The following is a 23892-nucleotide window of genomic DNA, read 5'->3' on the forward strand; positions in this document are numbered from 1 at the left end:
GTATTTAATGTTAATCTGGTCATTAAAAGCAGTCATTTCTGTAATTATAGTGAACTTTACCAGTTGTCTGGCTTTTCTCTTATCCCTAACTCATCATATGTGAGATGTTGATTACTTGTTTTATCCTGTCAGATTGAAGAAAGAATGCATTTAACATCATTTTTCTCCATAGAACTAATTCAGACACCTATATGTTTCACAATTTTTAATATATAGTGATTATATATATAAATTATATGTGGTCTACTTGTTAGCAATGCATAGACAATAGACTGAAGAGAATTCTGGATTCTGGAGGCCAAGTCTTAAAAGCATTTAAAGTTTCTTTTTAGGAAGGTTATATAGTGTTGCTATCCCATTAATGGGTTGCTATCCCATTAATATTAAATGGCTATAAGTGTTGCAATGACCTGCCATGGCAGGGTTCAGTGTTTGGCTGGGCTTGCCTTGGCCAGAGCTGCAATTAAACTGGTTTGAGCCAAAACAGAAGTTGTTTGGTAATGGTGTGACCTATTATCCTGTCTGAGCTTTTGTGCCAGTCATGTGCAGGGAAGCTCTGACTAATGGGGTTAGACATTGCATAATACTTCATAGCCCTTGGTGGTTGTGGAAATAGGGGTGCAAGGTGGGGGAGTGGATTCTGCAAATTCAAAAGACTAACTGGGAATCAAAAAAGAAATAAAAAAAGAAGCCAACAACACAAAAAACCCAATCACAAACAAGCTGGCTGTTTCAAGTAGTATGTAAGGATAGCTGCCTAAGGAGACCCAAAGGAGAAGGAAATATGACTAAGATCATCCTACTCGTCCAAGCACTGAAATCAGGGTGCTGATAGATTGTAGTACATTACTCCCCACTGTCTTCTGCAAGTGGAAGGCAAATGTTAATGTTAGGGCACAAAAAATGTTGTCAAGGTGAACTTCTGGGAAAAGGAACAGATACTAGCAAAGCTATGTGCCATCTTACCTGTACTGTTAATAAAATTCCTCTGTGTTAATTAGATAATCTGAATGCTAGACTTAAAACGTGAATTAGACAAAGGAGAAATTCTTAGTTCTTTTTATATTGTGCTCCCTTTTGCTTATGCTTAGACTGAATGTATCACTCCACTAAAGTGCAAGTTGCTCTTTATCCCTTCCTTTGTCTGGTTGACACAACTCTCATCATCTTAGATGAAATGATCTTCAGATCACCTCCTTGAAATGCCTCCTCAGAGAGGAAGAATTGTAAGCCCCACGATTTTAGGGACAAGGTCTTCAAAATTTCACCAAGTAAAAATTTTTTTAATTCCTTCTTTAAAGTTGCAATAATATCAGTTTATTTCCCTATTTCCAAGAATTCAGTTGAGTTTTAAATAACATCATTAACAGACCTTCTAATTTTCATTATTATTAAATGCCTACTAAAAGTATCTTCCAAGGCTGACTTGTGAACTCATTTGTTTCATGTCATGTAATTAATTTCATCAGGTTAACTTCTGTATTTGTTCAATATTTTACATTAATACTCAGAGAAAGTTGTCATAATATCTCTCTAATTACCATTTAATTAAAATATTGGTCATGACACCTAATTAGTAAAGTTCATTTTCTACACAAATGGGTCTCTGTAACAATCCAAATAGTTCAGCTTAACAGTCTTAAGTGACTAACAAAAGCAGCAATCAAGATTTGTTAGTTTAGAGGCACATCCTCATATCTCTATATTTTCCCAATGAGTTTAAAATGCAGATTTAATTGATGTTATACTCTACGGTTTTATATGTTTTTTTCCATATTAGTTAAAAATTAACAAAAATAACCCAAATCTGCTACCATCTCCAGTTCCATTTAAAAAGAAAAAAACACTGTTATCTGCAGAAATTGAAACAAAGACCTTAAATGCCTTTCTGTATCACCAAAGTTTCTTGAAACTATTTCAAATTGCCAAGACATTGTATTTTCAAGTGCTGCTCTCCTAAGCCCCAGTTACAAGTAGTTCAAAACAACATCCCAAAACTCTGTTTAGCTGAGAAGTCAGCTGTGGTCTTCTTTCATTAGCTGTCTCCATCACCTGTTAATCAGCATTATTAAAGTTTTCGCCATAGAATTATAACTTTGTTCAATTTTATTTTCACAATGCAGTTGTACTTTCACTTAGGTAAAATAACTGAAATTGCACATACATGTTAGATCATTCAACTGCAAAAACTCTGTGTGCATTTTCATTTTTTTTATATTGAAATCTCTTCCCACTTGAGGGGGTCTAATTTTTTCTTTTTTCCCATGGTAAAGAACAAATATAGAACTCTGATTGTTACAAACCACAAAGGAACAGGTATTTTTCTGGTAGTTCTCAACATGACAAAACTAAACCACAGAAAACTGTCTCCAAGGGATACTGGATTGATATAAAATGTCTTTATTGTCAGTATTATGATAAGTAATTTAGAACAAGAAAAAGCTGAAAATAATTTTTAGGGGAATGGCATAAAAAAAGTGCAAGTTTATAGTTCAAAATCCTCATTTTTTCCTGCTTAAAAAAAAATCAAAACATATTTGTTTCTCAGATTATTTCCAGAATTACATACTATTTAAATGTTGACAGATCTATTGAACCTGAGGTTTGTGATTCCTAAAGTTAAAAATAGAGTAATAGAAGGAAGCTATAATGGAGAGCATAGGAGAAAGGTTTTTTATCCTCCCATTGCTTTTTCTTTCACTTCAACTCAGAGATTCTAGAAAATAAAGTTAATTCTGAATATTCAATGTATTTTTAGAGTGAATGGGACCAAAGACTGCATCAGAAGCACTAAACTCCACAGCATGTTGTCTGAAAAACCGTAACATTCGCCCAGGCATATCTCCTTGGATCTTCCTAGGATTTCTCTGCCACTCACTTTCTCAGGTATTCAATCAGACTTCATGGATATTCATGAAGTTACAAGGAATGTCAGATAAGCTACTCTCATCTTGTGATACTTCAGCTTAGCAGATCACTTTTTACATGATTTGCAAGACTTTCAATAGGCAAAATATTTCAGCCTAGAGGAAGGGGAGAGGAAAAAAGGAAAAGAAAAGGGGAGAAGAATGAGATGGAAAGTGAGAGTGAGGAAGAGTGGGAGAGAAGGAGAGATTAAAGGAGAGAACAGAGTGGCCCTGGCTAATAAACCTTTTTGTGTAAATGGAAGGACTTTTCTTCAATATCTGGAGAATCCATTAATTGAAATGATAAAAGATATGGACAGATACTAAAACACAGAAATATAATAATGGCAACATTATTATTGTAACAATAATGACAACAAAAAAAAAAGTATGTTGAGCTGTTGATAGAGAAGGTAAGGACTCAGTGTTTAGACACCTTAGCACCACCTTGGAGCACTGGCCAGTCAGTGCAGTATTTTGTTTCCTGATAAAATTGAATCTTTCAGCATCTTTCAACATACTGCTAAAGAAACCCAAAAACTAAAGCTAAAGGCAAAGAGAGATGCCACCCTCTTCCTTTTATTAAAGAAAAAAAATCAAAAACCTAGATTTAGAATTCAAGGATAAAGATGATTGTCTATTTTTTTATGTGACAACACAGAAAAAAAAATCCTCTTGAGATTAGAGATTGGATTTTTGCCTTAGTTTTAAGGAATGCAAATTCACACTATACATCTCACTTCAATAACAGATTTGCACCATGGGGATCAACAATGTGTTATTCCAGAACTTTTCATATGTCATGAGATATTTTACATGTAGAAATACACCACACAGGACTAAAAAAAAGGGGAAAGAAAAAAAGCATTATTTGGGATTTTTATTTCATTTCCATTTTTACATTAAATATAATGATGAAAGGGGATGTTCAGCACATATTTTAGATAGCCAACATGAATTATCAGCATAAATAAGTCTTCTTTTAAGTTAAAACTGTCTTTGTAAAGTCTTTCATATAATTCTCAATTAAAAAAACTAAAATTAAAAAAAAACAACTATAAAAGCAAAAAAAAAAAAAAAGGAACATCAAGCAGAAATTCTGGTAATGGCCCCCGTGGCAAAGAAACTATATTTTAGTAAACTGTTGCTTCAGCACCAAAATATATGACAAAAACTTAGTAAAAGTTTGGCAATAACACCAATTACTGTGAAAGTATAGGCTCATCAGTTGAGAAAAATAATAAATTAATTTAATGCAAGGTAATTTAATGATTAGTGCACTATCTGTGCACCATCTTTGGAAGTAAGCATCATCATGTAGTAAGCTGGTGTAATAGTTTTGCCTGGGGTAAGGGGCAGTTTTCTTCCCAGAGGCTCATGGTGCTGTTTCAGATTTGCAATGAAAACAGTATTGATGAGACACTGATCTTTAACCTACTGCTGATCAGTGCTTGCACAGAATCTAGGCCTTGAGTGCTCCTCACCACCCTAATAGTGAGGAGGCTGTGGCAGCACAAGCAGGAGGGGTCACAGCCAGGACAGCTGATCCCAGCTGACCCAAGGGATGGCCCATGGCATTTGATGTCACGCTCAGCAATAAGAGCTGGGAGAAGGAGGGAGACAGGGACCTTCAGAGATACAGAGCTTGCATTCCCACGTACACATTATGAATAACATTGCTAAACATCTGCCTGACAGCTGGAAAAGGAAAATGAGCGCCTAGCTTAGTTTTGCTTGCATGTGCAGATTTTGATTTACTTATTAAACTCTGTCTCAGTCCATGGGTTTTCTCAGTTTTTCCTTTTGGACTGTGTCCCTCATCCTGCTGCAAGGGGTGTGAGCATGTGGGATTTAGGTGCCTGCTGGGGTTAACTGCAATAGTCAAATATAAACAGGCAAATCATTATAGCATTGAAGCATTATAGCCTTCAGGCATTTTCTCTGGAAATATGTTACAGAAAATGCCAACCAACAGCAAACTGAAATAAATGCCAGCAATAAATGCAAGATACACTCTACTCTAATACAATATAAGTAATTAATAGAAATTTCTCAGACTATCAAAATATATGATGAAAAGGCCTGCTGATGTAGTTGTTTTCTAGCATAATAGCACTCACAGAAATTAATTATTGACTTGGAGGAAAAAGAAGGGAAAAAATAATATTCTCAGGGCATATGCTTGGTGATATGGAAAACCCAGAAGACCAAGTTACTAAAGTGTAACATCTCAATCAGTTATGCTTATTGTTTTGAATGTTTCATCTGGAAAAAAATTGAAAAAAAATCTATACATACATACACTTTAAGTCCTGACTGGATTCTAAATATGACCTGCTTGCATGTACCTGACATACTGAAATATACAAAACAAAACAACTACTTCACCCAAGCAAGATGCATTTTCAGCCCTCTGTTCCATGCAATGTCAACAGATGAAGAAATTAAGCAACTACTATGCCATGATGTTAATTCAGTAGATGAACAGATGGAAATCTTACTTCTGTACCCTTTCACAGGCTGATGTAGCAGGAAATGCATCTTTAGTGTTTCGAAAGCTGACATCTCCAGAGACTGCCGCACACAGACCTTCACCACTGCAAGGAAATTGATGCAGTACAGCCAGGAGGGGAGCCTCCATCAACTCAATGCCAGTGTAGTAAAAGGCATGGACTAATCAGGCATGGCAAATTCCCAGTGTTGTAAAATGTGTGGAGCAAAGAGATTTCAAGTCAGGAATCATGACCAGTTGGTAGAGAACACAAAAAAACCCCATATACTGCAAATAAGGAGGTAGATTCACTCAGAGACAAGAAAGGTATTAAGTGCGGACAAAGAGCTCTATATACCTGACACATTTTAGAGCTCTTCAAGTCAAGATATCCTAACTGCTATTCTATCATGTTGGGCTTTTAAATTCTACCTTTCACCCAGAAGAATCTTTGAAAAGCATGAATTGCTTTATTATTTGTGTATTCGTTTTTGCATTCTGTTATAAAGCTGATAAATGCTTGTAACAAAACTCTAATTTAAGCTGTTTTGAACATATTTTTTACTCCCAAATCAAAGAGTAACAGTTACTCCCTTATAACATATATGTTTAATACAGAAGACAACAAAATTGTTTGCAGTTAAATTCACACTGAAATACTGCAGAGAACCAATAAGAGTAACAGCCACTTAGCCCAGTGTCCTGGTATAAGCAGTAGCTAATACTTAGGGACATAGCAAAAGATGACCTTTCTACATGTTAATGTATTCATATTGCCCAACAGACTAAGGTCAGAGCAGTGAAAATCCTTCCAATTCTTTATGGATAACACTATTACAAAAGGTTGGATTGCTAAATGCTTTTAATTAAATATTGTAAAGCAGAAAGAATGACCTACAATTTTACTGAACAAAATTAAAAAGTTGTGGGAGTCACCTTCAAATAAAAACTTGTCTGACCAGCTCTCCACTGACAAGAGGGGAATTGTAGAAAACGATTATAAGCCATATGCCACATATGCCACCTTTCTTTTAACCAAACAAAACAATTAAGTACAATTATGAATATTAAATTGACTTGTTGAAGCCAAATAACCCCATTTTAAAATCAAATTGGAGAATATAATATTAAACAGCACTAACATGGAGAATCAGAATAGTTAGGGTGGGAAGAAACCTGTGAAGATGGTCTAGACCAAGCAGAGATGATCTAGCCCAATAGCCAAATCAGATTTAAAACTCAACATTCAAAAAGAAGCTTATATGGAAAAAGCACCATTAAATAAATATTTCAGGACATAGAAAGGTGAGATGGAGAAAAAGCATACAATTTCATTTTCTAAGAACTTGCTTTTAGACTGAAGACCTATTTTCACCAACCTGGAAAAGTTAACATAAAAATGAAAGTTTCTCAATACCAAAAAGATACACTTTCCAGAAATTATTTTAAAAGACATCCAAAAAACCCTACGTGAAAATACATTCTAATGCAACGACTTTTAGAGCCACAGCTTATTGTTAGTTTTAAATGACCTGAGACCAATATATTTGCTTTGAAAGATTACAGAGTTACAAGAAATACTGGTAAAAATCTATTGAGAAGCTAAATTCCAGTGGCTGCATGAAATGTTGTGATTTTTTAACCCTCTACTACATTACATTTTTAAGACCTTCTTTATAATGTAACCTGCATAGCCTATTAAGATCTCTGAAATACCATTTAAGATTTTATGAAAGATCACATCTGATGCAACATTGATTTATATTTGTCCCTATAAATTTTATGAAGAATATAATTTTGAATATTTAAAAAGTATCAATTACATAGTAACATTTGACTATTTGTTGGATTGAAAATACATTTGTGTGTTTTGAAATGCACATGTATACAAAAAATTGTGCACAATCTCTTGATTAAAAATGGCTAGTAGAGCAGCAGTAGTCTTTTTATTCAAACCCAAATGCAAAACATATATCCTGATAAAGATAAGAAATTCCTTGTTTCAGCCATTCAACAAACATGAACTTTTCTAATAAGGAAGATGAACTACTGAAGATTGAAATATTAAAAAACTGGTTGGAAGAAATTAGTAATGAAAAGCTAATATCCCAATAACAACAACAAAACAAACAAAAATAACAATTAAAAACAAACAAAACCACAAAACCCAAACAAACATAAAACCTCAAACAAAACAAAACAACAAAAAACACATCACAAAACTTCAAGGTATGCATCAAACTTTTGGAAGAACTTATTTTCTAGGGAACAACACATGATCATTTGTAAACAGCCCTCTCATAACCCCCAAAAACTACCAACTAGTAACCAAAAACCATAGGTACTCCATCAGCAAGAAGATCAAAAGCTTCCAATTTGCCTAGCTGCTATAAAGCAATAGTATAAAACCTAAATAATTTTTCTGTACCCATGATTCTATGAGAAGAACTTGGGTTGTATTTCAAAGTGCAGGTTGAAAAGCTTAAGAAATGTCCAATTTCTTAAGATGATTTTAGTAGTGTAGGACAGGGATGCAAATACAATTTCTATTTTCAGAAGTAGTTCCAAAAGACACCTGAAAAGTACAGATGTAAACCTGAGATGTAACAAGACTGTAGAAATTATAATTAAGCTTAAATTCAGCTGACACATGGATAAAAATTACATCCGCAAACCACCACGGTTTTTTTAAAGCAAAGTCCTGCTTTATAAATCCACTAATGCTTTCCAGAAAGATTAGCTGGCATAGAGATGAGAGAAATTCAGTTTAGGTATACTATTTGCAGTTCTAAAAGGGCATTTGAGGAAGCCCAAATGGAAGGTTCTTACAGAGATTAGGAACTCTTTCATAAAATGACAGGCTTTTTTTCTGCATGTTAGCTTAAAATATAGTTAGTTGATGGTAAAAGTAAATGGTCAGTTCTGCCAGAGGAGAGAAGTCACTAATGGACTCCTTCTGTATCTAAACTGTTTCGCGGAATCACAGAATAGGTAAGGCTGAAAGGGAGCACAGTGAGTCATCTGGTCCAACCTCCCTGCTCAAGCAGGGTCATCCCAGAGCACAATGCCCAGGAGAATGTCCAGATATTGAATATTTCCAGCTCTTGAATATCTTCAGCGAGGGAGATTCCAGTGCATGGTCACTGCACATTAAAGAAGTTCTTCCTTGTGTTTAGGTGGAACTTCCCATACACCAGTTCTTGCTCATTGCCTCTTGTCCTATTGCTTGGCACCATCAAGTAGAGACTGGATTCACCCTCTGATACCCTCCCTTCAAATACTTCTAGATATTGATGAGATCCCCTCTCCAAGATCTTTTCTCAAGGTTGAACAAGCCCAGCTCCCTCAGTCTTTCCTCATAACAGAAATGCTCCAGGCCCTTAATTATCTACTTTGCCCTTCACTGGACTCGCTCCAGGAACTCCATCCTTTTTTTTTTTTTGCTGAGGATTCCAGAACTGGACAAAGTACTCCAGATGTGCCTTACTAGGGTTGAGTAAAGGGGCAGGATCACCTCTGCTGACCTGGTGGCAATGCTCTTCTTAATGCACTCCAGAACACCACTGGCCTTCTTGGCCACACAGGCACACTGCTGGGCTCGTGGTCAGTTTGTTTTCTAGCAGGACCCCCAGGTCCTTCTCCACAGAGCTGCTTCCCAGCAGGTCAGCCCCCAGCCCATACTGGTCCATGGGGTTATTTTCCCCCATGTGCAGGACCATGCACTTGCCTTTGTTGAATTTCAAACTCTTCTCTGCCCACCTCTCCAACCTCTTAAGGTCCTTCTGAAGGCCCGGACAGCCCTCTGGGGTGTTGGCCCTTCCTCCCAGCTTTGTGTCATCAATGAACTTGCCAAGGAGGCATCTGCCACTTCATCCAAGTCATTGATGAATAAGTTAAATTATACTGGGCCCAGTATGGAAACTTGGAGAACACCATTATTGGAAAAACTTCAACTAGGTTGTCACTGATTATGACCCTCTGGGATCTGCCATTCAACCAGTTCTCAATCCATCTCACTGCTCACTCATCCAGTCAACGGTTCCTGATTTTGTCTACCAGGATTTTGTGAGAGACAGCATCAAAACCCTTGCTGAATCCAAGGTAGACAATATCCACTGCTCTCCCCTCATTGATTCAGGTAGTTGTTTCACTGTAGAAGGCAATGTTTGGTCAAGCCTGATTTACCTTTAGTGAATCTATGCTGAATACTAGTGAATACATGCTGAATAATCTAACACTTCTTGTGATCCATACGGATACAGATGGCCCTCAGAATGAAGTGCTCCATCACCTTTCCAGGGATTGAAGTGAGGTTGACTGGCCAATAGTTCCCTGTGTCCTTCTTCTTGCCCTTTTTGAAGACCAGGGTGAGATTTGCTTTTTTCCAGTCCCCAGGCACCTCTCCTGATTGCCAAGACCTTGCAAAGATGACTGTGAGTGACCTTGCTATGGTGTCCAGAAGCTCTCTTGTGGACACATCCTGCCAGAGCCCATGGGCTTGTGGATGTCAAGTTTTCTCAGGTGTTATCTAACCTAATCCTCCTTCACCAAGGAAAAGTCTTCTTTCCAAGACCCCTTTACCCTGGTCTGTGTCAGAGAACGCTGAAGGCTGATCATATTATTGAAGATTGATGCGAAGAAGGCATTTGATAACTCTGCCTTCTCTGCATCCCCTATTACCAGGGCTCCCCTCAACTTATTAATGGGCCCACATTATTCTTTTGTTTTTCTTTTGTTATTGATGTATTTTAAGAAGCTCTTCTTGTTGTCCTGGATGTTATTGGTCAGATTTAATTCCAGATGGGCCTTGGCCTTCCTGGTCTCTCATTTCTATTTATTCTGACAATCTCTCCATATTCATTCCAAGAGGCCACTTCCATCCCTGCTTTCATCTCCTGTGTATTTCCTGTTTATGTTTGAGTAGTGACAGGAATTCTTTATTTATTCACACACATCATTTGTCCCTTCTGTGTGATTTTTCACTTGTTAGGATGCATCATTCTTGTGCAGGGTTGGATGTGATGCTTGGATATCAACCAACTCTCTTGGACCTCATTTCCCTGTGGTGCCTTTTTCTATGAGATTCTTCAAGGAACATCTCCAAACAGACTGAAGTCATCTCTCCTAAAATCAATGGCTGTAATTTTACTTGCTTCCCTGCTTCCTCCTCACCCAATATTGAACTTCACAATCTCATGTCCACTGCAGCCAAGGCTGCTCCCAACCTCCATATCACCAAAAAGGCCTTCCCAGTTCATTAGAATGAGGTCGAGGAGTACACCATTCCTTGTGGGGTCCTCCAGTATCTGTGTCAGAAAGCTACCACCAATGCTTCCCAGGATCCTCCTGGATTGTTTCTGCTCTGCTTTGTTGCTTGTCCAGCAGATGTCAGGGTAGTTAAAGTTATTGTCTGACAATATATTAGAAGATTGAAAACAAGGCAAGCAGTGAAATGACAAAGCTTGCTGATGATAGCTTACACAAACAGTAATGAGGACAATCACCTGTGAAGAAATAAAGGTCCTGCAAAACCAAGTAGTAAAATGGAAGTAAAATGGAAGATTAAATAGATTGTATTTGCTAGGAAAAAAATGAAAAGGCATCAGATAAAGCTAGTAGAACTACAGTGAACAGAAGGAAATACTTCTTCACTGAAATGTCCTTGCCATAAAATATTTAGAATATTAAAATAATATGTGAGCTTGAGAGGAAAAACAGATGAAATTATGGATGAAAAAGTCCATCAAGTTTTACTTATTCTAAATACACTGGATTTAGGAAGTGTTAGGGAGTAAGAAAACATTTTGTAGAATGTCCTAAACTGTTAGGGAGTAAGAAAACATTTTGTAGAAGTATCTATATAATTTCTTGCTCTTTTTTCCTTATGTTGTATCCAGTTACATGAATCTTTCTTATGCCTCTCTAAAACTGTTCTCATACTCTTTTAATCTAGAGATTACAAATAGGAAATTTTATGTTGAATGCATGGTTTAAAATTAGATAAAAATACTGTTAACATATTTGGATAATGCTGACTGAGTGGGGTCAGAAAAAGTCCGCGGTGAATTGTAGCCAACAAAGCAGGAAGAACACAAGAGTAAAATACACAACCAACTCTATCTTGGCATTAAGTTAACAAGGGGAACTGCCACAAGTTTCTGAAATGGTTGCACTTTTGCTCAATACGTTCAACAAATAGGAATTATCTTGAATTATAAAACTTGCCACAACTTTCAGCAGATGTGGAATCAGTACAGAGAAATGTTTCCTGTATTAGTAAATTGTTGGTATATAGTGTTGCCCAAAAAATAAGTGTTTAAATTTTTGAAAAATACAAAGCAGTATTTGCATTTAAGAATTTGAACTAATCATGAAACTTACATGGATTAAAATAATTTGCATGGATTTTCAACATTACTGCAAATCTCTGCATGTCATTCTGCAAAACAAAGTTTGGATGCACAAGGAATAGAACTGGGGCTAGAACCCAATTAAATAAGCAATTTATATGATCCTGTCTAGTTAATGCACCACAAAACACACAAAAAGAAGAAGCACATGATGAGAAACACAGAGAAGAGTGGACAGAAAGGCAACAGAAATCATCAGAATAGTGAAAATACCATAAGAGAATATACACTGAAATTTATAAAATTGAACAGTTCAGAAAGTAGAAATGTGTCATAGATTTAATTCTTCATTTTGATATGTAGAAAGCAGAAAAGCTTTACTTCCCCCATCCTCACAAAAGGGGGATTACGTAGTATTTAACTAAAGAAACACATCAACTGTCTTGTGAAACCCAAAACTAAACAATGAAACTGTCCACAGTCTCACTGGCGTTTAGTTGTTGTTTTTGTTTTTGTTTTTTTAATTAGCCAGTAATAGGAACAGTAAAGTTAAAGCTATATTTTTCTCTCGGTAGAATGAACATGAAGACATGTTTCATAGATAGGCTAATTTCACAGTTTGTCAAAGGGAGACCTTCCTGAAGTCTGTGTTATGGTAAATTGTTCTTATTTCACACATTTGAAATCCATGTTTCTAGACATGGGGGACTAACAATGCATTCAGATAATTCAGTATTCTGACACCAATAGAAAAGCAATCACTCTTGGGCAGTTAGTCATGGAAAAATATCTCTGTGCCATCTGCAACAAAAACCCTCAGATGTGTCTAAAACTCAGTGCTTAGTGCTAGGAAAATAGGATAAAATGTGGATCACAAACTCCAGACAGCTGCCCCAGGCTGCCCTAGTATCCCAAAAACTCAGAACAAGACATAGTGCTTGAAGATGAACGTCATGTTTTAAGCAAAAAGAAATCTGAAATACTGGATGTCAGAGTGTAAATCTCATATCCTAAAGTTCAATCATCATTGTGGAAAATGGTTAGTTTTGTCTGGTCTGTTTCAGAAGATTCAAATCTGACCTAAACAGAAGTTCAGCTTTCCCACATGATGCTGATAAAGCCAATTTTTACTATATTTACATTACTATGTTCATTCCCTACTGCATCTTTTCCTACTATTTTACACCATGACTATTTACATTATTTGTTAATCCAAAAATTTTTGTTATACAGTTTATGTTGAAACACTGTATAGGGAATATTTTATATTTAATCTTTCACACACGTCCAAAGTTACAAAAGGAGACAAGTGGGTATGAAAGCTATTAGACTTTATATTCTCACATATAATTTTTCAGGAACTATAATATTCTATTGCTAGATTATAAAGATTTTGTGAAATCAAAATCTGCAAAATCTTATCTCAGAAAAATGGGTTTCTTTGAAGGCTCTGCCATAAGTTTGTTTGTCTCATATTTTGTGCAGCTGTTTTATACTCAATTATAGATGAAGACCATTCAGTTGCAGTGTTTGAGTATGTTGGACATTGCTTCTCTACTACTACTGTTTAGCTACATACTTCTTTTGTCTTCACCATGGCTTTGAGAATAGAAGCGCTACTGTGACAATATGGTACCATTTCCTGAAATATTGAATGATCCTAAGCATTCATGAAACACTCCAGCATTTAAAACTATCAATTTGTGGTTTCTTTTCATAATAATGATACAGGAAGTCTTAAAATCCATTATTTATTTGTTTTACTTGTTAACTACACAACCACCAAAGTCTGATCTCATTTCTAAAGAAAGGTTTTCAAATAATCCCTAAAATTATGATGTGAAAATAATCCAGTTAAATTTCTAAATATTCCATGTTTTACTTAATAAAGCTACACATACATTTGAAGCATGAAACAGACCCAAAACAGTTTATACTACAGTGGCTAAGAGATAAAATATTATCTATAGTGAGGCAGTGCTTGTATTTCTGTCCTGTCTAATCCCTATATTAAATATTCTACCTTTTTAAGTAGTGTTATTTTATATGATACGGAAAAGAGATTTCAAAACAACAATGAATATTTATTTATTTTAAAATAGTCTCACAAATATTTAATTTTTAATATTTATAATGTTATCCAGCTATTAAAAACCATAAAATAGCTCCATGTGCAACACCTCAATGTGTAAGTAAACAAAATGTCAAAAAATCTTCCTAGATTTTATCAAATGGCAGATACATAAAAGAGGATCATCTGTTAGTTTTTGTAATAACATAACTTAAAAGTATTACTCAGCTAAAAACTGATAAATACAGATGTATTTAAAAATTAATTTGTCTATTTCTATCGCTAAAAATGATGTGGCATATTCAGTGCTATTCCAGTCAGAAAGGAGGTGTCCTTCTATCTTGCCCTATAAGCAAGTATACCATTTTGGGGAACAGTGGGAAAAGGGCACTGGGTGATGACACTGGTGGTGATGACATCCCATAACTTTTTATTCCTCATATTCCATGTAGGAATTGGAACAATCTTCAAAATGCCCAGAATCAGATGCAAATGTCACTAAGATTTAAGAATGTCTTCATGAATTTTGATGGGATGAGGCATGGATGTCTCCACTACATCTAGTTAGTTGAGTCTGAGGTGGTGGTGGGGAATCCACAAAATAAACCCAAACAGAAAAAAAGGAGAAAAAAAAAGGCAATCCCCCACACAACCACCACCACAGAGCACATATTCATTGTTCGATTCATTCAAATGCTATTTAGTGAACTAACAAAAATTACCATTGTAGGGCAAGAGAGAAATAGATTCAATATCTAGGCATACAATCACTAAGTTGATTATATGGAGATGCTGTTGTGAATGTTCACCCTTTCTGTATCCTTTTACCTATTCATATTCAACTAATTTTATTCTTGCAGAACTATGGCTTCTAAGAATAAATGTAACTCATGAATAAAAGAAGACATAGCATATAAGAATAGACAATAATCCTCTGCCTTCTGCAAACTAAAACTGCTGCAAGTAATACTAATTTTATCAGGAAAGAGTCATGTAAATAAAAGAATTGACAACTTGAGCTCTGCAAGTTAGAGTTCAGATCTAAACCCCATCCTTTTCCACTCAAATAGGGTTCCAGTTTTGCTGTATTAGGAAATTATTAAACTTGTTTATACTAATCCTTCACTTGCCCCTTTCAATAGCCTGAATTTGGAAATCCTAGGTCTTAATTATTGCCATGCAGCAAAGTACTAAGATCTTCTTACCCTAGACCACCAGATATGAATATCCAGAGTGCACAAGTGCACTTGTACCACACCACTGTGGAGCTTTACTTTACACTACAGGAAAGTTATGGACAAAAAAAAAAACCACCCCAGCAAGTCACACTGTGCAGGTTTATTCACAATATGCTCATTTACTCCATCTGCCGATTCTCAGCAACATCAGCTCCATTTCTAATATGCACAGTCACTGGTTTAACTTTTGTCTCCTCTGTCTCATTTTCTGATGAATAATCATACTTTCTATTATCTGGTTTTGGTGCTAGACAGCAACCATGCAATTAATAAAGTTCTTGTAAGAGAGACATACATCTATTTCAAAGGTAATATAAAAAACCACCCAACTAATTCTTTAATAATACAGAAATGCATGTATATGTATATAAATGTTATACTTTAGCTTTTTTTTTATTTTGCTGTTCATGCTCTATAAAAACTCTATGCCCTTCCAGAGGTATCAAATAGCAACAGATTGTTTATATAGTGCATTATGTACTTCAAGACCATAAAGAATAACATTATTAGGTTTTTCTTGGTCCTGGCTCAAAACTTAGTAGTAATTCAAGTTGTTCACTCTGTGTTTTTCTTATGTTATGATAGACATTAATTTTCAAAAGAATGTAGGAAGTATTAATTTTGTTTTACTCATTCATCTTTAAATAAGCACAGAATTAATTCATTTTAATAGTTGCCAATATTAAATAAGAGAAAATAAGAGTAAAGGTATATGTCAAAACTCAATTGCTGTAACAATACATCAAACAAATGCTCGCAGTTTCATGTAACACAGCACCTTTAAGAAAACTTTTTTTTTTTTTTTTACAATTCAGCTTATATTTTTCTTCTTTTTAAAACTGACAGAACTGGAAATAGAATGCATCCACTCACTAACATGAAATAAAAACATTCCATAATATTGGCTTAGTTTTTGGTACACCATTACATTTGCTTCCAATGATGTCATTACCTTTGTAGTTGACCTTGAAACCAATTGAGCCCACACTTTCATCCGTTTGAAGGTGCAACCACATCTGATTGCTCATGCTCACAATTAAGTCTGGTACAAAGCTCCCGGTTAACCTATAGATAGAAGAAAATTTCTGTAAAGCCATTAAGCCTTAAGGAAGGAGAATTTTTTTTTCTTTTTGTAAGAAATCTAAATAACTTCCAAGCATTTTTTTTAATATTCACTTTCAAATTCATTGCATTCAGCTCACACTAAATTAGTTATTTACTAGATGGCCCGCCAAGACAGCTCTCACATTTCCAATGACTGGAAATTTGATAGTAGTCTATAAACACATGCAACTACTACTTATGTTGTATTGAAATATTTCATCTCACTTTCAGTTGCTGCTTCAGAAAGAAATACAACTTCCTTAATCCTTAACCTCATCTGACAATCCAGTGTCCATTACTCAGGTACATGAAGGCATATCAATGGCATTAGAAGCCCATAATGAGGCATTAGAGTGATTCCTTGATTTTTCTAGTATGCAACTACCCACTTTGAAATACATGTCTTCCATATTAAAAAGAAAGCTGTCATTTTAAAGTAGCAACATTATGATGAAGGCTCCTGTGTTCCCTGCACTCTCTCACCTCCTCTCATCATCTCTTCTACAACAAAGGAAGAACAGCCTAAAAATGCTCAGCTGTTGTCTATTCCTTAAGAAAACTAACAAATGTCACAACTATAAAACCTTCTACTATTACAGGGTGCTGATTAATAGAAAGAAGTAAACTTGATTTTTATTCTTTTCTTTTTTAAAAAATTTAATATTGTTTGCAAAAACTTGCAAATCAGCGGAATCCTAAATGTTGATTCTATTTGCTGAATGAACAGTGTGATAGCAATAAGGCAATGTTGTGAAAGCTGCAGTTTTATGTTATATTGCATTTTTTTTCCCAAAATTTTGTCTCATATTTTGTTATAGTTTATTATCTGAAATGAAATGCTGAACAGTTTCCAGATATTTTTATTCTTGTAAAGTGGATCACAAGAACAATACTGTATAGCAGTGAAAACTGTTCATTTTTTGAAGTTCTAACCATTCTTTAAAGCTAGCTGAAACTTAAAATGGACTATTTTAAATACATTTTACAGTTAATTTTAGGCCTTCCCTCTGGTCTTTTTTAGCTTCCTTCTCTATTAAATAGTCTGCTGTGGGAAAAAAACCCCATGTCTGTTTCCCACATCTGTGTTCACAGATGGAGCTACTAGAAAGACTCTTGCCAGAACTGAACAAGTAAATGCCTGGCCAAAATAACATATTAACTGCTCATTCCTGCACTAAGGGAAAGTGTCTTCAGTGAGTTCAGTCTTTGCCAAATTAGTAGATTAACAGTATGTTTTTGAGAAACCACACTGATGTAAAAGCTAACAGAGTTTTGTAATTGTCACTGGTGACTGACAGTATGTATTTTGAATATTAAGGGCATTGAGAATATTAATCTCTCTGTTGTGTCAGACAGAATAATTTCCATAAAAAAATCTCCATCAAAATGTTCAGCGTTCCCATTTTCTGAAATTAATTATACATACTTTTTTTTCATCCATATTTTTACAAGAAATACTTTCCAATTAAATAATACAGGAAGAAAAAATATTGAAAATACATTTATGAAAAAAAAGAATCAAGAGAACAGAAAAATCACTTGTTGATCTATCTTTTAAGTCCTTTTTTAAGTCCCTGTAAAACATTTAGGAATGGGCCACAGAGCTATAAGATCCAGAAAACCATTATTATATGAAGGAAGCTATTTGAAAAAAATAATGAAAGTCTGCAGTGGAGAATTATTCTTTCTGTCCTTCTGGGGATTTATGTAGGTTCCTCTACCCTGGATTCAGTACCTAGATTCCTCTCCTGGAAGTACATGTTCCCTTTTAAGAGCTGAATAGTGAACACTGAGAGCAGTAGAAATGGAAGTATGTGATTATGATGTCTCCCTTTTTATTAAACAGCTTAACAGTTACAACACTCAGCAGGGTGTTTTCCAGTTCTTCCTCTACAACTCCAGAACTACTCCTCCCACATCCTAGTGACATATATTCTCCCCTGAGAGAGTACACTGAAGACTGGGTTTGAGGACATTCAGAAGATTGTGACACTCTCCATTTGCTGAAGACAACCTGTAATATGAGATTAGACACATACACACCCAACACAGCAAGCATACTAAAAGATTGAATTTCACGATTTGTATGCTGGATTTTCAAAGGCATATTACAGGAACCAGTGCCTAGATGGATATTGCATTAAAAGTCACCTGCAGTATTTGTCAGACCAAGCTGCTGAGAGCAAACTTCCAAACATCCTGAAAAAGTGCTGTGACTGATGTATGAGTCACCATTTATTTTCCTTCTTCCCCTCTATCCCTTGGCAGCAACACTTAACATTGCTCCACCTTGCATTTTAGTTTCATAAGAAAGCATTAAGAATGGCTTCATATCAGTCATCTTTTCAAACTGACTAAAAATATTATAGCAATCAGGTTTAAGTTCACTTGGGTGCCAGGCTCACCAGGCTGGAGCAGACTGTCACGTTGCTGGGTGCATGGATATACAGGCTCAGAATCACAGGCACCAGGGAAACTTAATGGCAAGTACTGAAAAGGCTTTGGAGTTTAGCTCCTTCTCTGCTTTACATCAGCAGAATAGGAATAATCAGGACTGCAATTATCAATTTAGGAACCTAATTCTATTGAAATGCCACTTAACTTCCGTTTTTGCTTCTCAACCTTCCTATCAAGCAGTGCCCAGTAAAACTAGCAGATTTAACACTTGGATAATTTTTTTATTAACCCTGATAAATTGGTAGAGAAATGTTTTCACATTATTAACACATAAAGGAGACAAATTTAAACCAATGTTCTTTAGCAATTTTCCAGGGGAAAGATAATTATTTTAAAATTTAAAACACAAAAATTAAATGATACAACAGCTGATTTATTTGCTATGCATCATATCTCAGACAAGGTCTGCATGGCTCACAGGAGAAAAGATTTACATGGTTTTTATAGTACTTATATATCTTCCATCTTCTGTGTAATTTTTAATGCATTTTAACCTTAATAATTTCACCATTGATACTTCTGATCACAGAATAATGATTCTATGAGTAAACAAAAATATACTTGTGGCTTATTGTATAATGTTACTTAATATTAAACCCCAATAAATTAATGGAGTATTTTTTTGCTTTTCCAGGATCTTCATAGTAATAATTCTTTAAAATTTACCTAGTTACAGTTATTGTATGTTAAGACTACACAGTTCTAATTAACTTTTTTAATTTAAAAAAATACTCAGGATTCTTTATGTTTGTGGCAAGTTTAATAGTTTTTAATAATTCCATCATTCCTCCCCAACCTAAGGTACATCATCAGAAATACTTTTATGAAATGCTAACATCTTCAATGAAATACAATCTGGGCAGACTGTTCTAACATGTAACTCAAAATTTAAAATATTGCACTTTGCCTTAAAGCATTACTGTAATTTAGTAACAATACTTTAGTTAAACTTTAATAAGAACTTATAAATTGGCACTTAATGAAGGTCCTTTCCACAAGAGAGACTATTCCATACAGTTTAGGAATTTAAGAATAGACGAAACTAAATTCTAGCATTGTCAGCAATATTTTTTTAATGATTAGTACTGCTTAAAAAGTATAGATTACAGTACTTCCACACGTCTCAATTTATTAGTGGTAGAAATTAATTCACCTGCAATCCATTAAGAGACTGCATTATCCTAAAGAAATTGCACCATAAATACCTGGCCAAATGCTGGTCTTTTCATGAATAATAATCCTGGAATCAGATATTAAGTTGGAAAAGACCTGTAAGATCACCAATGCAATGGTTAAACCAACATTGCCGAGTCCACCACTAAACCATGTCCTTAAACATCACATCTACACATGTGAACACCGCCAGGGATGCTGAGTCCAATACCTCCTTGGGCAGTCTCATCCAGTACTTGACATTGGAACAATGTCCAATTCTTCTGATATTAGTCAGGAAAAAAAAAGCTGAAGACAGTGTTTCCCCCAATACGCGAGAGAGGAGAACTCGTGACAACAGATCTGGAGAAGGCTGAGAACTTCAGAAAGTTCTTTGCCCCAGTCTTTGTTGGCTGTCAGGCTTCCCATTTCTCTCAAGTCCTTGATCCTCTACATGGGATTTGGGGGAGAGAGGTCACTCACACTGTAAGCACAGAGCAAGTTCAAGACCACTTGATGAAACTGAAAAGTCACAAGTCTATGGGGCCTGATGACGTGCATCCCAGGATCATAAGGAACCTAGCTGATGTTGTTGCCAGGTCACTCTCCATCTCTGGAAAAGTGAGGGCAGTCACATGGTTACATGGTAGGAAGGAGAAAAACATCTCTCCTGAGAGAAAGTAAGATCCGGGGAACTACAGACCCATGAGCTTCAGCTCTGTGTTTACCCTCCAGCAGATAGACACTCCTGTCCATCTTGGTGTCATCTGCAAACTGACTGTGGGTGCACTCAAACCCCTTGTCCAGACCATTAATAAAGATATTAAACAAAATAGAACAAAACAGAAAGGATAGAATGATTACAAAACCAATTAAAAATAGAAGGCCAGATAATTTATCCTCTGGATGATAAATCTAAAGGGGAATTCATTAGAAAAATATGTAAATCTTAGAAAAATTGCATTTCTGTTCAAATTTTTTCAATTACTAATATGAATGAGGTAAAATTAGGACAGAAAAAGAGGCAAAGCTTGGGTTTAGTGTACTCAAATGAAACTAATTCTTGATATCATTCTTTTGGTGAATAATGGAAAACTAAAATATGTAAAATTTTTAATACATTTCCAATAAATATACTGCAGGGAATATAATTCTAAAGAATCCTAATTTTATTATTCTTTTGTTTTATGATTAAATATATTTTGTACTAAACTTGTGTTACATTCTTATCTATATTTCAGTTATTAACTCATTTGAACTAATTACAACATCAGGTATTTGCTGAAAGGTCAGTTTATTTAAAATTAACAGCTAAATATTATTTGGCCTTTAAAAAATATTTTCTAAATAGCAGATAATGCCTTACAGGCAATTTACGTTTTTTAAGCATTAAATAACTTTTTTTTCTTTTAATAAAATTTACTCAGACTTGAAAAAGTAAATGCAATGTACTTTAAAAGACATTAATTTCTCCTACATGACTGATTTATTCAGACTAGAACTAGAGTTATATAAAATGATTCATTGTGAGGCCTAATTACAGTGTTCTGCATATTTTCAAGTCACTGTGGAACAAACAGAATTGCTGACTTATAACACTGTCTTGAAAATTTTACAATCTAATACAATTCTGGATTTGTCTTGGGAGAATTGTTATTATTATTGCCACAAGCTAAGTATTTGAGAAGTATGGATTTTAAGTTAATCAATGATTGTTAACAATATTATATACCTATATATCTCGGCTCACACGTTCTAGAAAATATCTCTGTGAATGATAAAAATCTATTCAATACTCAATGCTGTTTTGAAAACTGTGGTTTAGGTAACACTCTATTCAGCCTTTCTCTGTAGTAATTTTCTTCACTATGTTAACTTGTTCTTCTGAGTTATCTATAATAATCACTAAGCAAATTAAGGTCAAGACACTATAGTACATCTTTCGTCATGCTAACCTTGCTAGAGGACTGTAAAATTTGTGCACGAATTGCCCATATATCTATTTTCAATTATGTTCTTATACACTTTTAATTTGAGAACACACAAAAGGGCGAACAATACTTCCTAAAATTTACATATCTAAATGTAAGTGTCCACACCATGCCTTTCAAACTTCTGATTTGAGTTCATCTTTTTCTTTTGTGATGTCTAGGTCATCTCTTTCTGACTTCAGAACAGTAAACATATAGCAATATATTTAAACTGTCACCTTTAATAATTTTAGAAGCTCACTTAGTTTTTGTTCAGATTTATCTGATTCAATTAATTATTTAGTCTCATCAAAACACATTAATGACATTCTTCAATGTACACAAACTGTAAATGTAAAAGACTTACACTTGAAGTACAGTTTTAGGATCTCCCACTTCTCCTCCATCACCAATTGTCAGTGTGTCATAGCCAATCTCCAGATCAAATTCTTCAAAATTTATCTGAATAACCTACAAAATAAAATAAGTAAGTATATTTTAGAAATAAAGGTACTTGAGAGATGAGTCTTCAAATTAAATTTTTCAGCAGTGTAAATAAAAGTGATCTTCCAATTAATAATTCCATGTAAGTTTAGCATATTTCACAATAAATTAGTGTAATTAACCCCTAGTTTTTGATTCATGAAATGTGAATTATAATAAACCTTTAGATATCATCACTCTGCTGACCTCCTCAAAACACCATGATTTCACTTATTTATGTAGTTGTTACATGTTTATTACAGTTGTGGATAATCACATTACGTTTTGATTACTATATACTCAAAGGGCAAAAAAACTAATTGCCTTATGTGCAGTACTACTGTCTTCAAATATCAACTAAATAATTGTACATCATTAAGTAAATGCAGTGAAGGTGAAGAATATAATTTACTCCTGACCTGTATAATCTGGCTCAAGTAGGATAAAGAGGTATGAAAGGTAAAAGCAATTCTATTAATTCATGAAGTTGAGCAAAATACAACTATCAGAATCATGGCCATTTTTAATATCCTGTAAATTAAATCACTCTATGCATATTTCTGCTGTAGGATAAAAATTTCTGCACAATGAAAAGAAAAGAAAAGAAAAGAAAAGAAAAGAAAAGAAAAGAAAAGAAAAGAAAAGAAAAGAAAAGAAAAGAAAAGAAAAGAAAAGAACATTGTTTCCACCCATGTATTAATCATGGTAACTCTGTCTTTAGTTCCTCAAAATTTCATATGGATAAAAATGACAGAATACTTATATGTAGGAATTTTAATACTGTAATAAATCATCTTTTATTACAGTTATAATTGAGAACTGAGAGCATTTGCGCTTAAAGATGTGGATGCCATTCTGATGGATTATTATCATGTCCTTGAAAGCTCCTGTTCCTTTGTTACACTGGGGTTCTGGTAATTGAAGGAGGACGTGTTTCCATGAGCAAAAGCCAGTACAGGCAAGCTGGAAAACTGACGTATGTTCCAAGGACTGCAATTTGTTTCAAAGGGAGGAGAAACACTTTCCTTTACAGGTCTAAGTGGTGACATAAGCACACTGAAGAACAGCCAGTTTGGCACATGCACATATATAAATGCCTGTGTGTGCATGTACATGTGTACATATATGTGTGCCATACCCCAGGGACTGCAGTCAAGTACAGAAAGTTAAGAGGGTGCAGATGAAAAGGATGTGGAAAATTGCACAGGCAAGCAGCTGATTTGCTCTAATTGAGTAAAGAGGAGAAAACCACACATAAATCTTCTTAATCTTCTTAGTTGAAAAAAATATTCTGGATATTTTGTGCTGCTCTAGCCACAAAATTTGTAATACTAGACATATGAATTTAAACTGAAATCCATAACTGCATTTAAGGCTGACACATATTTCACTCAGTACTTAAAAAACAACCAACCAAAAACAAAACCCCCAAAACCAACTAAAAAAAAAGTCATTCTTTTTGGTCCACTTTTAAATTCTGTGCAACTAGATGTGCAGCTACATCAGAACAGAAGACTCCACAATAAAACATGTGCAAATAATGTTAGTATTGAATACATCTTGAAAGCATATTTCACTTACAAACAGTAAAATACATTTTGAAATATTATTGCAGCAAATCCATCAATACTATTTGCATAATAAGAAGAAAAGGAAGATAGTATAAAAAT

General features: G+C 34.8%; 1 protein-coding gene across 1 annotated transcript in view; it reads right to left on the reverse strand.

Annotated features, from left to right (window-relative positions):
• CSMD3 (CUB and Sushi multiple domains 3) overlaps positions 1-23892 on the reverse strand; it is a 577112-nt gene that overhangs the window by 273160 nt on the left and 280060 nt on the right. The window contains exons 12-13 of the mRNA XM_030971761.1: positions 22107-22210; positions 16009-16121 (exon numbers count right to left, since the gene is read on the reverse strand). Of these exons, the coding sequence (XP_030827621.1) occupies positions 16009-16121; positions 22107-22210 (217 nt within the window). The remainder of the gene's footprint in view (positions 1-16008; positions 16122-22106; positions 22211-23892) is intronic.

This window comes from Camarhynchus parvulus, chromosome 2 (assembly GCF_901933205.1).
Source record: "Camarhynchus parvulus chromosome 2, STF_HiC, whole genome shotgun sequence".
Lineage (NCBI taxonomy): Eukaryota > Metazoa > Chordata > Aves > Passeriformes > Thraupidae > Camarhynchus > Camarhynchus parvulus.